The 16,165-nt window shown below is 36.5% G+C and overlaps 1 protein-coding gene across 11 annotated transcripts in view; it reads left to right on the top strand.

Moving 5' to 3' along the window:
• Window positions 1–16,165, top strand: part of EPC1 (enhancer of polycomb 1) — a 66,837-nt gene that overhangs the window by 47,021 nt on the left and 3,651 nt on the right. For 4 of the 11 annotated variants that reach the window (XM_075746515.1, XM_075746516.1, XM_075746517.1 and 1 more), the window contains 8 exons: window positions 536–692; window positions 1,997–2,173; window positions 2,279–2,368; window positions 2,454–2,602; window positions 3,887–4,239; window positions 9,446–9,529; window positions 15,936–16,054; window positions 16,136–16,165. The exon at window positions 16,136–16,165 is cut by the window's right edge and continues 57 nt beyond it. In XM_075746515.1, the coding sequence (XP_075602630.1) occupies window positions 536–692; window positions 1,997–2,173; window positions 2,279–2,368; window positions 2,454–2,602; window positions 3,887–4,239; window positions 9,446–9,529; window positions 15,936–16,054; window positions 16,136–16,165 (1,159 nt within the window). Of the gene's footprint in view, window positions 1–535; window positions 693–1,996; window positions 2,174–2,278; window positions 2,369–2,453; window positions 2,603–3,886; window positions 4,240–9,445; window positions 9,530–15,935; window positions 16,055–16,103 lie in introns of all 11 variants that reach the window. The other 7 variants (XM_075746518.1, XM_075746512.1, XM_075746519.1 and 4 more) reach the window with 5 other exon arrangements.

The raw sequence follows: 16,165 nt of genomic DNA, 5'->3' as shown, positions 1-16,165 counted from the left end.
TTGAATAGAGGGAAGACTCTTACGCCCCCTCAAAATGGAAAGCTGCACTTCAACTCAGCACTTTCCACAGGACTTTGACATGTCATATGTTTCATGGATCTGCTGGTTGTGAAAATAGTCCATAACACACAAGAGGAAGGACTTATGAATAAGGCACTCTGCCTCACTGTTTTAAACCTTTTGGGGGATAAATGTCTTGTTTTTTTTTTTTAAATGGTACCTGTCCCCAGGTGAGGGGGAAGGGAAACCCTCTCCTTTCCTTCTACTTTCTGCTTCTTTCATTTACATTATCTTTTGAAGATGTTTTACAGGGTAGTTATCCTTTTATTTATCAGCATTAGTCATTGCAATGAAGTTTCCATGCTACTAGTCCCCTTTGCTGGAACAATACTTTCTGTAACTCTTGCTGTCATCCTGGATGTCCCTTTACCCCAAGTTGCAAGTATTAATCCATGTTTCTCTGTCTTGTGCAATTTTTTACCAGACATACATTGTAAGTGTTCCAACAAATTAAAACAAGTAATTCTGATTTCAGGTATAATTTGGGTGACTACAGTGGAGAGATCATGTCTGAGGTCATGGCACAGCGGCAGCCGATTAAACCTACCTATACTATTCCCATCATTCCTGTGACTAACAGCAGTCCTTTTAAACACCAAGAAGCTATGGAACTGAAAGAATTTAAAGTTAAAGTGAGTAATGTCAGTAACCAAGTTACTAGTTCATGCTGTTATGTGTGCAAGATACAGCATTTTAAGATGGAAGGAGGGGAGAAACTCAAAATAGACCAGCAAAGCTGCAGTTGGAATAAAATGCTTTGTTCTGTTGGAATTATGATAACATATAGACTACTGGCTTTTCTCAAGACAGAAATAAAAGTAGTATAGGCGAACAACAGACAAAAGGACACATGCAATTATATTCTTATTCTGGAGGATAGGAACATTTTTCTCTAATGCTGTCCATAAAATTAAGATAACCTGGAAAAAACTGTATTTATTACTTAGATATTTGACAAAGATAAGACTAATGAGGTAAACCCCATATCTCATTCTAAATTCATGTAGTTACTTTAATCTGGAGGATTGGTGTTTTATTTTGATTTTTTAAATATGATCCACTGATATTCCCAGCATGCTGTATATCTTTGTCTGGTTTTGTATTTAGGTAAAGTATCAAATAATCTTACTTGATTTAGAAAGCTGACCAGCACTTTTTTTCCTGCAGGCTTTAATTTTGTGTCATACTAAGCATAGCTACAGTGCCAGCAACTGAGCATATTAAATAGGTCAGGTAACACAGGAGAAATGCTGAGGTATAATTTCATTTTTAAACAAAGACTTCTTATAACTGTAGAATGTCCAAGGGCTGTTCTCAATCTAACAAGGTGGCTTGAATCAGTGAGTACTTCCATTGAGAGCAGAGCATTGTAATTGAGATTGCTGGAGTGTACTTACCTATTCATGATGGATGCAGTGTCTTGTAGTGTGGAAGAAGTCTGTTTCCTGGAAACCTGGGAAATGCACTGAACTTGAATTTGCATAGTATGGGGAAACGTTTATTTTTTTTAGAGGATTTTCTGAGATTCTAGGTATCTTTGAGAAGTCTAACTTGTCTTTTTACCTTTGAAGCATTGTTAATTCCCTAACGTGGCATAAATGCCTATTAATTTAAAATTAGAAATAGCGCCTCATGGAGATCATTGTGTATATTTTAGTCTGCTTCTCCAAAGTAGTACTGTTTTCTTAACCACTAGTGTTTTATCTAGCACGGATTGAGCAAACAGTGCTTGATTCCACCTTGTCCATTAAATGTATCAATTACTGGAAATGAAATGCAGATTAGTCGTTAAATGACTGCTTGTATTGCTATCAAGATGGTGGACAGATGAGTTCAGTTTTGAGCTTGCTTACACAGGAGCTTTCTAAAACTCCTGTTTTAATCTAATTTGCTTGTGTATGTGATTTTTATGCTGCCTTTTTTTTTTTTCTTGCAGCAAGATAAACCTGATGTTATTAGACCCAAAAGAAAGTACGAGAAGAAGCCGAAAGTCTTACCTTCATCTGCTGCTGCTGCTCCTCAACAGACAAGTCCTGCTGCACTGCCGGTCTTTAATGCTAAAGATTTGAATCAGTATGATTTTCCTAGCTCAGATGAAGAACCACTCTCGCAGGTAGGGCCTCTGGAGTTTTATGTTGCTTTTGGGGAAAGAATAGAAGTAAAACTCAAGAATTTACTAATATCTCTCCTCATACACCCCCATGCTTTCTCTTTAAAGGTTTTGTCTGGTTCTTCGGAGGCTGAGGAAGAAAATGATCCCGATGGTCCTTTTGCCTTCCGTAGGAAAGCAGGCTGTCAGTACTATGCTGTAAGTAGAATTTCCTCATGTATCATAAGACAGAGCATTGTTGTGGGAAAACATCTTGTGTTTAATTGTTTAAAATTATTTTAAGCCTCACTTAGACCAACCTGGTAACTGGCCATGGAGTAGCCCTAAAGAGGGAAGATTAGGAGATGTGCGTTACAGATACTGCTTAACCACCCTCACTGTACCCCAGAGGTGTATTGGGTTTGCACGAAGACGGGTCGGCCGTGGTGGAAGGTAAGTGCTACATAATTGTTGCTGGTTTTAAAAATAGAATTTAAAAAAACCCAAAAAACCAAACAAAAAATCAAATCAGTAAGACAACTTTTAAAAGAGCAAAGCTTAAAAAAACCAAACCTCTCAAAAAAGGAGACATCAAAGGGGTTGACTTCTTAAATACTTACATTTGATACAAATTTCCTTAGCTGATTAATGTGTCTGTTTTTATTTTACAGTCATGGAAACCACTTTAATACTCTTTTCTTAAATGTTTATAGAGTTTTTTATTGTTGGCACTCCCAAGTTCTGAGGTGAAAATACATGTGTGTTTTTTGAGTTGTGATTGATGGTTTGTATTTAAATGATTTGCATAGTTGTCTTCAAATAGTAGTATTTAAAAATAGCAAAAATCACATTTTTCAGAAAGTACTTTTCTGAGTTTGGGCCATATTTGGTGATTTGCCAGTTGTAGAGAAGAATTTTGGAAGGAATACTTACAGGTAATGATAGCAAATTTCAAACGTCAAAAATACCAAAGAATTAAGGACTTGCTTAGAAGCAAAATGCCTGAAGTATCTTCATCAAAAACAATTTATAAATTGTTATGTGTATAAGTGCTATTTTTTAAATATTTATGATATCTTTAAGAAAATGATACATTGGTGTTTTAATTTAAAAAAAAAAAAAAGAACATGCTTTGGCTTTCAGATTAATGCTTAGAACCTCTTTGCATATTAGGAAGTCAGATTGGCGTATCAGGAAAATTGGAATGGGAGCTGAAGGCGCTTACTGGGAATTTGCAAGGGGATTTGGAAGTTAATGTGTGACATCTCCACTGCATTGGGGTGGTTATAGGTATATTCAGTATGTATGAGAGTAAGGCTTTTGGACTGAAGTTATTTTAGGAGGGCATTTGAGTCGCTTTTTAGTTACTTAAGCAATTTTATTCTCTAGGGTTTTTTCTTTGCATTGTGGAATTCTATCTTCCAGCTTGATTTTTTTTAAAAAAAAAATCTGTCGTTGCAGTGTCTTAATATATACATGATGATGTACATCAGCTGTACAAACAGTAAAAGCTAGAATATACATGTGAATAGAAATCTAAATGTACTATTTATTGTTAAATAATATATAGTCATGCATTCTGTGTCTGTTTTGGGGGAGGCTGCTTGTTCTAGAACAGATTTGTGTAGTTTCTTTTAGTTCTATCCCATTGTCATCCCCACACACGCAGGGCAGACTGGCGACTTTCTTGGTATTTTCTTGCCACTGAATAATTCTGCTTTGTTTTCCTGTTTTTAGGGTGCTATTAGACAGAGCGCATTCGGACTACGATAATACATTTCATCAGCTGGATTTGGAAATGTTTTCCTCATCACAACACTCTTCAATCAGTCAATTTGCCAATACCTCAGAAACAAATACCTCGGACAAATCTTTCTCGAAAGACCTCAGTCAGATACTAGTCAATATCAAATCATGTAGATGGCGGCATTTTAGGCCTCGGACACCATCCCTACATGACAGTGACAATGATGAACTCTCCTGTAGGAAATTATACAGGGGTATAAATCGAACAGGCACAGCACAACCCGGGACCCAGACATGCAGTACCTCTATACAAAGTAAAAGTAGCAGTGGTTCAGCACATTTTGGTATGTTTATTTTGACAAACTTGCTTCTAGAAATTTTAAACTTGGCTCAGAAAAACCCCAATATTGTTAGCTCATCCATACTTTACATCATGGTCTATTTTGATGGCGACAGCCCATCTTCACTTTTATCTCTTTATTCGCTACATAGAATATTCTGTTTGTATTTATTGCTAGTAGTAGTGTACTGCATCTCAAATTTATGCAAATGCTACCTTGGTATGTAATTATTATTTTAGAAACATGAAGGTTTAGAAGCCAGTATTAGGTAGGGTTTAAGTTGACTCTGAAGATCTGGATTTTTAAAATTAAAAATACATTGATTGAAATGTTGACATAAATATTATGTTCCAAATTTTTTTCTAGTACAAAGTGTGGTGGTGGGAAATGGTTAGTTAAAATATTTGCATGTAAAATCCCAGCATGTTATGAATTCTTACTTGAAATTACATCAAATTAAATGCCAATTCCCATCCAAAAAATACCCACCCCCACTGATGCATCTACTCATGCTTGGCAAAACTCTTGGATTAATCACCTCTATATCTTGCCAGCAAGTGGCAGATTACATTTTACAGAACCTGAATTACAGAATTGAGGACCTGACTCTAAGAAAACTTGATGTGATGTTAATTGTTTTTTAATTGGCATACTGTTGTATAGCATCTCTAACCCATCTATATTGGGTTCTTCACACTGGAAGACTGGTATTTATGTATTTAGAATGTAACTTAAATAACTCTTGAAATTTGATCAGTCAGTACATTAAATGTCATCTTTTTGTAGAAAGTGAAGTGACATAGTGTTTTACAAAGAAATAACTTTAAGAGTTCACCACCATTTTGTAAGGACTCTCTAGAATCCTGTTTTCCTTGCCATTTTGAATTATGGCTTTGGAAATAAATTAGAAAACCTGGATAATGTAGGAGTCGGGTGGGGAGAGATGCATATACCTAATAAACTCCCCAGATTGTGGGATGTTGTGGAGATTTGCTCAAAGAAGGAGTGTTAGCCTGGTATCAGATGACTTTAATCCTCCTGTTTTCCAGTATATTTTGTACCTTTCATCCCTGTACCACCTGGTTTTTTTCCTGTAAATTCTTCCTCCTTGCATGTTTAGACTTAGTGGGCAGCTTTGTTCTGCTGCTTTATTTTGTACTTCCTCTTTGTGCTGTCCTAGAGCAGGACCTTGCCCTCATCCGCCATTCTAGTCTCTGACTCTTCTTGCTGGGAATGTATTAGGGCTAAAACTGATGTTTCTTCTGGTTTGTGATCCAAGTACAACTTCTGATGATTAAATTCTGCCCCTCCAATGGTTCAAATCAGTAAACCACGTCAAGAGGAGAGCATGGGCTGTCTAGTGGTCAGAGTCTGAACTGTGATAAAATGGTAATCAGGTTACTAGTGTGAAAACAAAACTAATGTTTGATGAATAAATTATAAATACACTGTTAAGTAGTGATGGGCAATACATTACATCTGAAAATCACATAGCCTTGAAAAATTGGCTGTTTAAATTGAGAATAAAGCATAGGTAGGAAGGTAATACACACATGTAAGCGCCTAGCATATTGCATTCATTTGTGCTTGGAATTCTATGCAGATGGCTTCTCATCTGTGTAAAATACTTAAGTTAGTATTCCAAGCTTTTGCAAATTTAAATGTGGTAGAGTTTAGATTCATATTTTTATTATGGTTTGATACAGGAATTAAATACTCCATTAAAAATGGAGTATGTCTGAATTCATAGATACACTTTAAATTAGTTACCACAATCTTTGGATGGTCACTTGTTATTAATATAATCAAGTAGATTGTACCTGTACAATTATTTATAATTTCAGTGGGGATTCCTGTAGCATTGGAGGTATATATGAGTTTGTGTATATGTGGTGTAATGGTGGTTGTCTGTTTAGGGGTAGGTGTTTGAAAGGAGCACATGATCTAATTCATCTTGGTACTGTTCTGTTTTCTAGTGTTCTTTTTTCAGTTTTTAAAAGGATTCTTTAAGATACATTGTCTATGTAGAGTACAGGTATGTTTGTACGAGTTTGACTTCTTCAAAGGTGCATGTCAGTTGGGGCTGCAGCTGCTGAGTTATGTAGTCTTACTTTCTCTAGCAAATACTGTAAAGAACATCAGGTATCTAACATTAGTACTGAAGTTTTTCTAATACCCACTACTGCAGATTACAACCCTGTAGAGTGTTCTTGTTCCTTTTTCTTAGCTGTCTTTAAAGCTGGGAGTTTGTGGTGGGTGTGGATTTTTTAGGCTTGTTTTTGACATGGCAGTTGATCTTTTTACCAGAAAGCACTTATTGATGGATCTCTCTTTAAAAATCCTTTTATCCTTTCGCTGTTACTGTGAGTTGTGGTCAAACCGTACTGCTTACCTTTAAGATGAAGCTCATACTGAGATTCTGTAGTGGCCAGCAGAGGTGGTCATGTTGCTGTGTTCATTGTGCACCATCACATGATAAATTTTGTCTGTTTCCATATTAAAGAAGTTTAGAGAAGTCTTGAGCTTTTCCACCTTGAATGATCCAGACAACGTGCTGCTGACATGGAAGAATTGCTGTGAAAAACCTTGCTTTTCAAGACTGTTACACGTGACCAGCACATTCATGAAGCTGAGATGTTGTGTCAGGTTTTCAGTTAATCAGAGGAAGTGTTATAAAAGCCGTACTGTGACATACCATTCTCTGGCTACAAGAAGCATTGTTTTTCATCCTGAAGACAGGAGAGAGGTTTCCCCAAAGAGCCAGGCATTTTATAAACATTTTGAAGTGCCTTTGACCCTGAAGAAATGCAAGTTATTCTGATCCTGGCTTTCAGAGTCCTCAGCATAAAAGATATGTGGAAGATGAAGTTGTTGCATTGAGGTTTTATGTGTAAACTGAGAAGGGATGTCTTTAAAAAAAATAATAAAATCCCTTGCAAGTTACTTGACTTGTACTGGACTTGTCATGTGCTAAAGGGATAGATTCTTGGCAGCAGGATCCAGTGGCCAAGAAAAGTAGCATCGCTTTTGAAGAGGGTGGTTCTATTCCATCTTACTGAAGAATTATGAAAAAACATCCTTTGCCCTCTTGCAAAAAGAGCTGATTCAAGGATCTTCAGGCGGACGTTACACAGAACACCACTAAAAAGCATCCAAGAGTGTAAAAGCATGATTCTTGTGGAGGAGTAACTTAGTGGTGAAGCTATTCACTGAACAAAATGCAACAAAATTACTTCAGAAAAGGAGCCTGTATTGCTGACAATCTCATCAAGTTTCTGATCATAATCTTTAGAGATGGAGTTTATGTCGTAAGTCTGGAGTGTACAGTTGGCACAAATATTCATCTGAAGTATTTGTGTCCCAGGAATTTAGTCTTCCTTGTTAGATTGATCAGTTGATCTAGTTCTGCCAAGCAAATGGTAGTCTTCAAACTGCATCACATTGTAGAGAGACTGCTCTCTGCTGGAGATGTGCTGTGAAATGTTACATTTATATTTTTGGATGCTTGCATCTAATAATCAAAAGTTTCAGACATTTAAAGTTGCACATAGAATTCTGTTGCAGACTTGTGTTTAGGAGGCAGACCAGAGATACTAGTGAAAGATTTGAGCACTGATTCATAGGCTCCACAGTAAGACCAGGCAATCGCCGTGCATTCTGTTTTTCTATGCACCCTTCATCCAGAAGCTGGGTCACTTTGGAAAGAAAGTCTTCAAGCTGTTAAGGCTAGAGAGGCTAGCAGTTAACTAGAGTATACTCGCTAAATTTGTAATTCTTTCTTTGACAAGGAGCTTAAGTATTCTTGAAGAAGCCTCTTACTACTTAGAGTTATGATGTTTGGGATTGTAGACCTTACTGCATACGAAAAACTGCAGGTATCTAGAGTATAGTTAAAGAATACCAAGGAAATTACCTTGCATTTTCTTGTGAACTAGAGATGTAGATGACACGCTGCAAGTTGTGCTTTGCTATTCAGTAACTTTTTCTGTGAGAATTCGATAGAAGTAACATACTTCCCAGTGAACTCGGATACTTTTTTTGCATCTCTTAGTCTGCTTTTTAAAGCAAGTTTGCACACTTCGGGGTCTAGCAGGGTGGTGAACTATGCTTCTGTTTCCCAAACGTATGTTTAGCATTTCCATCTCCAAATTTGTAAAGTTGATTGATGGATCTATACTATTTTTCCAAGTTCTCATTAAGAATATGTGACACCAGTCTTCAGACATCCCTTTCCTGGAAGGAAGCAGGAGGAAGCTCCTCAGTCCTTGTGGCAGTTCCTCACACCAAAGTAGAAGGACTTGTCCTACCTTTTCATTGCTTTCATGCCATCACTGGCTCTGTTTAATTCTTTTTATTTAACCCTTGTATCTGTAATAGTCTCAACACTGCTGTCTGTTTTACTGATTTCCCTTTTTCCAAATGCTTATTTTCCCATTGTGGGATAAACTCGGTCATGGAAAATACTGACACTTGTAATGGCTGTTTTCAGTTATCATTGGAACTTAACAGTCCTGGCCCATCTGTGGCTGAGATGTTGAGATCCTAGTTGAAGAAACAACGACCTGGAGAGTAACACATGTTTATAGCCCACCTTAGGTTTAGTTGAAGAAAGAAATCTTAAAAGGATTCCCTCTTTAGTCTGGGGGATGGGATGGGGAAGAGTCAACACTTACTGAAATATTCGAGCACTTCTGGAGACTTTGAGACTTTGTAGTTATACTAGATGTTCTCATTCAACTTCAACCCAGTTGGAGTAATACTTTGCTCCAAAGTGCAGGACCATTGGCCTTGTGTAAGCTGTTAGGCTTTGCATCCCGTGCAAGGATGGTTGCGTTTATAACTGCAGAGTAAACTGTATGTGTGACAGCTGGCCTGTGACATTTCAGTAGAAACTCATATTAGGAATGATGGGCAGACAAATCTAAATGCATAGCAAGCATTTCTAGCTTTCATTCAATGGCTAGTAAAAATCCTCATTAATTATTGTCTGTCTGTTTTGCTTCGACTACTAAGTACGGAGTGCATATATAGATCTTGTATCTCATTTATAATTTCAAAGTCTAGAGTTCTGATGTTAGGAATTTCACACTTAAGTTCTGTGGGGCTGAAATATAAGGCTGTTGTAATAATCAAGGACATAATAATTCATGTTCTCATAGTGTCTAATAATGCCATGTTTAAGTAAAATCAATCTTGAACTTCTTTTCAGAAAGTGAAACATCTTTGGGCCTGGTGCATCAAATACTAAATCACACTGATGGCTCTAAGTCTCTCCAATCTTCTGAATTCACTGGTGAGAACTTGCTATACAGTAGAAAATCTTTAACCAGGCGATGTAAGCCAGATAACATCTCTCATAAGATAGAGATTAAAAAAATGTGATGTTCTAGATTACTTAGTATTGTGAATTATGTTTGCTTTGCATGCACTGCAGCATTAGTAACCACTAATTGTTCTCTTATACAGCAGGGATGTGATGCTCTCATGTATTTCCCTTAAGAAAACATTGTAACATGATACATCATCTTTCCATGCATTTAAGGAGTTCTGTAGTTTGTGGGACTTCTCAATTGGAAGCATTAGTTACGTGATCTTTCTTATGTTACCTGATCAAAACTGCCTTTTTAATGGCCATCACCTCAGCTGGAAGGATCAGGGAATCCTGTACTCTGAATGGCTTTTTAGAGAGGTTCTTTGAACCTAATATAATCTTAATGTTTCAGTTTCCCTACTGAACTAACATTTCTGCTTGTGAGAATAGATACTTAAGTTGATGCTATGAAGTAACTGCTTTTTTTTAAGTTACTCTGATTTAAATATCTAATTGTTTAGATGTTTAACAGGACTGAAGCATTTGCTGAAAGGTTTAATTAAGCTGTTTGAGCCATCTCAGTATTAAACTTTATTAAAAAGAAATACACTTATCTGGATGGGTCATTGTGTTTACTCCACAAAGCTTGCTTGGTTCGCCTGGCAAATCTAGTGAGAATTTTGCATTCAGGAAATCAAAAGGAATGCTAGTAGAGCAACCAGGAGTTTACACATGCATTTTCTGCTTCCCAGGATATGCTTCCTAGTTTTAAGGAAACTGGTTCTTGTGGTCAATTTTTTTGTAAGTCTCTATTTTCCTACTTCAGGGAAGCAGTGTGACAACTAGTGAATCACCTCACAGTAAAATGTGCAGCAGTAGTCGGTAGGGGAGGCTGTGGCTGTTTACCACGCAGAGACCAATCTGTTCATACAGATTTCACAGCTAGCCCCTCCTCCTGACTAGTTTTGACCATTTCTGGGAAGAACTTGCATTTATAGAGAAGCTAAACATTAGCTACAGCATTGTAATGCTAGTACATGTTAAATGCTGTGGTTAAACTAGTTAGTACTGCAAAAATAGTTTTATATTGCAGTATAAAACTGCTGAGAACTATAGATCTTCAAGAAGTCCATTGACAGCATCACTGTTACTCCCTGCTCCAGAAAACACCACCTGTTGAGTATCAGCATCCCACAGAATTTGGTAGATACATAAACAGAATCATCCAATTCAAAGATATTATTCAATGGCTTAATTTGAGGGGAAAAAATGGTATATAATTGTCCCAAAGATTACAAACATCTTGCTTACAGTCATGTAAATGATTGTAGGAAAACATTCATAGTGTAGTGTGGTGTTAAAAAAATGAATCATTGCACAAGATCTGTGGTGTCACTAAGGACATTGACTAAGCATTTGTCTTGTCAGTCTCAGTAATGTATGATGTTTCTTTCCTTGTATTTGTAGCTGCAAACTCCTGAAGCTTTTTCTTCTACTTTCCATTCCTTTTTGCAATCTGTAAGCCAGAAAACATTTCTCTTACTTGCTGCCAAAATGTAGCACTAATACAGTTGCAGAAAAGGTGTGTGCATTGTCCCAACCTTTGAAGAGGATAACAGCATAACATGATGTACTGACTTAAAATCTTGAAGATGTCTAAACTGAAATGTTGTAACTTGATTCGGAATTCTACCAGAAACAATTCAGAAGCATACTGAATTTTAATTGTTCCAACTGAAAACAGTATGTTGCAAACAAACGAGTAAGAAGCATTCATGTAGCCTAGTCTCTTAGTAAAACTTGAGCTACCCATCTTCTGGCAACCATCTTGAGATGTGGATAATGCCAGGTAGGGTTGTGCCTTAAAGGTTCCTAATGGTTAAGGTTAGGAAAGGAGTTGAGTTAGGTTACCTTAAGGAGTCAGGTGACTTGCATAAATTCCTGAAAGTGTCTTGGAAAGTATTCAGAAGTTGTGGGGGAAGGTATGGTTGTTAGCTCTGAAAGACAGTTGAGATAGTCTGATAATATTCTTATTTATAGTGTATCAGTAGTGGTGGTTGAGATGTTCCCACCTCCACCCCTCCCTGGATTCTGTGTAGTGAATGAAACCGGATGTTTTGTCACAGTCCAATTCAGTAAATCTATAGTATTAAATAGTCATTACTGTATGATGGAACCATGACCACTTGGCACTAGCATGCTGTTTAAGAATAATCTATAAATGCTGTGCTCCTGTTTAGGGCTGCTGAAGCAAGAATCTGTTTTAAAATCTCGTGTGTCATCTTTAACCATTGAACATTACGTTTTGTCCCTTTTTTTTAACTTGAAGCTGTTGTTCAGTTGTCTCTTGCTTTACTAATTTTGTTAAAGCCTTGAAGATGTCCAGTAATACCAGGAATATGTAAATTTGTGTAGCTTTGTGTAGCAATACTCTTCTGAGTTACCAGAAATGTGGTTGCTGATTTAAGTGTACAGAAAAGGTCTGGGATAGCTTCTTGCCTGCTGTTTTTTCCAGGCAGATAAAGACCAGTGTACAACATAAAAGAAAATGACATTAGTTTTTCCTAGTTCTACGTTTACCTTTTTTTCTCTGGCACAAAAGAAGGATTTTCAGCTGTGCCATTTCTCCTCTTTAGAATAAAAATGAGAAGAGGTAATAAAATTTCTGGAAGAAAGTTCTTAGGGACACTGTTACTGTTTTTCTAGAGAAAGTGATGTTAGCAAGATACTAAGTATGGCACCTGTGCAATTGCATCTATGCCAGCTTTGCAGGCAAGAAAAAAAACGTTCTCTGCAAGCCATATAATTAACCCATTAATAGTGGTTACATTTTGATGCAATGCGGTCTACTTGAATTGCTTTTTAAAAAAAGTTGAACTTAGACTAGCTCTTTGAGAAGTTTAGGACTGTGCCCGCAGCAGGTGTAGAAGGCACGGATAGTCAGTACCTGTGATTTCACTGTGCGGAGCACATGTAATTTCCCCAAAAGCCTTCCCCAATTCCAGTCACAGTTGTATGCCATACAAAATTAATATTAAGGTTAAATAGGTGAAAGCACTTTCGTGTAAAGTACATACAGACACTTTTTTGTGCATGGCAATAACAGTTTTCAGAAGCAACTTATATCTTACAATCAGTAGGCTTATTTTTTCAATTGAAGTGTAATATAGACTGCACTCTGAGAGCAGGAGGGGAAGAAACCTGGTGACAGTGTTAGTGAGCAAAATACATGGTGGCTTTTAACAGAAGAGAAGTAAAGTATGCTGTCCTAATTTACAGCTCTTCAAATGAAATAATGATTAATTCTGTTTTAGATAGTTCTCAGTAGTAGTAATGTTTTCAATAAAACCTTCAATGTAGGGCTGCTTTAGCATGGAGAAAGAAGAGCTGCCTTATTGTAATTATGACCTATATAACCTCTTCTGGTACGTGAGCATATCTGGATATGCTGTGGATTGGAAAAGGAATATCAGTCAGATTATTCTAGGAGGCTGTAGCTTGTAGCAGTCCTTTATGGGCAGTGTTGTGTTTCTGAACTGGATGCAACTGATTAATTCAGAATCTCACAGTAAATATAGTATTTCCAAAATACTGTTTACATGTCTAGTAGCCTTTTACCTTTACTGAGGGAAGCAGCAAAAATATTGCTGAATGTTTTAACATAAATTGAAAAACCTGAAATAAACTGTTCTTGAGTGTATCTTCAAATATGACAGGTAAATAGCCATCTCCATTGCATTTTTGAGGTGGTATTTGTGTCTTTGGATATTTGAGCAGAAGAAAGAGAAGCAGTTTGAATATAGGTGAGGGTGGTGGTCATAGTGGGGTGGTTCTGTCACTTGTTTACTTTGACAGCTGTGTAACTTTTCATAGTGGTGGGAAACGTACAGTTGTAAGGGTCACAGACTATTTGAAAAGAAATGTACTGATGCCCAATTTGAAAAATAGAATTTTTCTAAATGTTGCTTCCAGAAGGAAGGGGGAGCGCTTAAAACCTGTCCTAAATAATGGCTATCCTAAAGAAACACAGCTTGTCTCAAACTTTATTCACTGTTTTTTCCATAAGAAAACAGTATTTTGGAGTTGGTTAAACTGACATAGGAGACACTGCTTACTACAACTCTGTTTTATAGCTAAAATCTACTTAAGGCTTGAAAACTGAAACTATTAATAAATTTTACTTACTGAAATGGACAAAAGTGAGATGGTTACAATGGTGGAAAATTTAATCTTAATTCAAAGATGGTGGTATAACATACCCTTTTTTGCCTGTTTTCTTCTTTGTTAGTCTGCGACTTGTCTTTATTTACATCACGTATGCAACCTATTCCTAAGCAAAATATTTACGGTGTTATACTGTAGAATAATGCGTGGAACCTTCAATATCGTTGGCATTATGTTGGCTAAATTTTAGGGGTTTTAAAACCCATGTAATTAATAAGTCACTACTAACTGATCAATATAAATGAAATAGCAGTACCAGAACAGTACATCCACTTTTTTCCCCTCTGCTACTCAGCTTTCTACATGCTAATCTTTGTGTGCTAAAGCTTTCTTGCTCTAACTTCTTGCTCTAACCTGTGACAGGTTAAAAAAAAAAAATCTAAAAGACTTTTAGTTTATATAAAGTAGAATTAAAATTTAAACAGCCAACTCCTGCATATTTGGTCTGTGAATTCTAGTGTGTGTGTGGGGGGGGTTTGTTTGTTTGAGTTGGGTTTTTGTTTGGTTTGGGGTTTTGGGGGGTTTTTTTTGGTAAAGGCATTTATAAATGGTGGTGCTATTCAGCTGTTCCCCTAGGAATAACTTTAAAACATTGAAGAAATGAAGCTAGATGAAGTGAGATTTAACTGTTAAGAGTATTGGGAAATAATTTGTCATTTATGGCAATACAAACAAGTACAACATCCCTACTTGCTGAAGAACGTTACTTTTAAAAAAATTAGTAACTTGAATGTAACAGCTGAATAAAAATTTATAACTTCAAGTGCTCATATAGCAAAGTGCTGGTAATAATTTAGTGCTATTTCCAGTATATAATAGAAGGATTTGGAACAATGTTTAAAAAAAATTTTTAAAAATCACAAATATAGTGGAAAAATGCATACTCAGCAGTGTTTGCTCTGTTTCCAAATTAATTCTTATTTGTATTGACTTGTTACTCAAGTTTATACATAAGGTACAATTGCTTTTCAGAATTGTGTTGTATCCAGAAGCAGGAGATGATTATAGTTTTGATAGAAACAGATTTTCTTCAGGCAAGCAAGCCTGAAGGAGTCGATTAAACACACACACACCCCCCCCCCCAAAAAAAAAAAGAAAAATTGCAGTTTATGAACGGGATTCAGGTGTGGTGGCGATGTGTTGCCAAACAGTAGTGAACTTCCCCAAAAGTCAACTTCCACTGCATTCTAGAATTATGAATACTGTTTACAGAACTGATTTGGGAGTACAATCTGAAGATGAAAGAAAAGTCTGAGACGTGTGTCCCAGACTGAATTTGCTAAGGGGATTCACATTCCAGCCTTGATTCAGTTTTAAATTGAAAACTGAGATGTCCTTTCTTTTTGGAAATGTAAATAAGAAAATCGTAACATTTTACAAAGTTAATCAGTAAATGAATAACTCCCCACCTCTGCAGCATTGGGTATGTTGTGAATTTGTACAAATAACGCTGGTTTTATCAATTTTATACTTGGGGGCTAGCTGGATAAAATCCTGATGCACTGAATTCTGGTCACCTTACAGAGATTTAAGAGAAGGATGTAGCTCTATCAAATTCTGTATTGATGGAGTTGCTTGTACATGTGTGATTAAAACCAACAAAAATACTGTATTACGATAGCCTACACAGTTGTAAGCATGCCAAATTTAATGTTTTCAGCTAAACTTAAACGTAAATCTTAGTAGGTATTTGCTACCTTCAAAATGCTGTCTGTGAGGGCTGAAAGTATGCAGTTCCATATAAACTTACTTTACTAATAATGCAGATACTGTAGTTTCACTAAGTGAAAACAGTGATGCTAATTCTACCTGTCATTTCTTTTTAATCAGTTACTAGAGAGTTTTTTTGGTGGATTTGATTGTGTTTTGGTTCCTTCCTCCCTGTCCCTTTTGGCATCCTGAGCTAAATGCAGCAGAGCAATTAAAGCCTATATACTAATAACCAGCTTAAAAAGGGAAGGCTTAATTTGAACAAAAATTTCTAGGAGGGGGATAGCTTTTTTACCATAAAAGTGCATTAAGGCTCTTAGGAACTTGCTGTGGTGTGCGTGTGTATATATATATATATATATTTTTTTTTTTTAGGATTATAAAATAGATGTGTTTATATACACAAAACCTACGTATTTTGATATAGTATTTTCTCGTTTTATATTTTGTTCAGCATTTACAGCCGAACAATACCAGCAACATCAACAGCAACTGGCACTAATGCAGAAACAGCAGCTTGCACAAATTCATCAACAGCAAGCAAATAGTAATTCCTCTGCCAACACATCACAGGTGAGGGATTTGTCTGTGCTATGATTTATCCCTCATTGTTTCCCACCAGGGTTCATCTCTAATTGTCAACTGTTGCCATAGAACCTTGAAACTAACCAACAGGAAAGTGGC

The sequence above is a fragment of the Balearica regulorum genome, chromosome 2 (assembly GCF_011004875.1).
Source record: "Balearica regulorum gibbericeps isolate bBalReg1 chromosome 2, bBalReg1.pri, whole genome shotgun sequence".
Classification (NCBI taxonomy): domain Eukaryota; kingdom Metazoa; phylum Chordata; class Aves; order Gruiformes; family Gruidae; genus Balearica; species Balearica regulorum.
The sequence above is the reverse complement of the archived record's forward strand: the minus strand, read 5'-3'. Positions and strand labels throughout refer to the sequence as shown.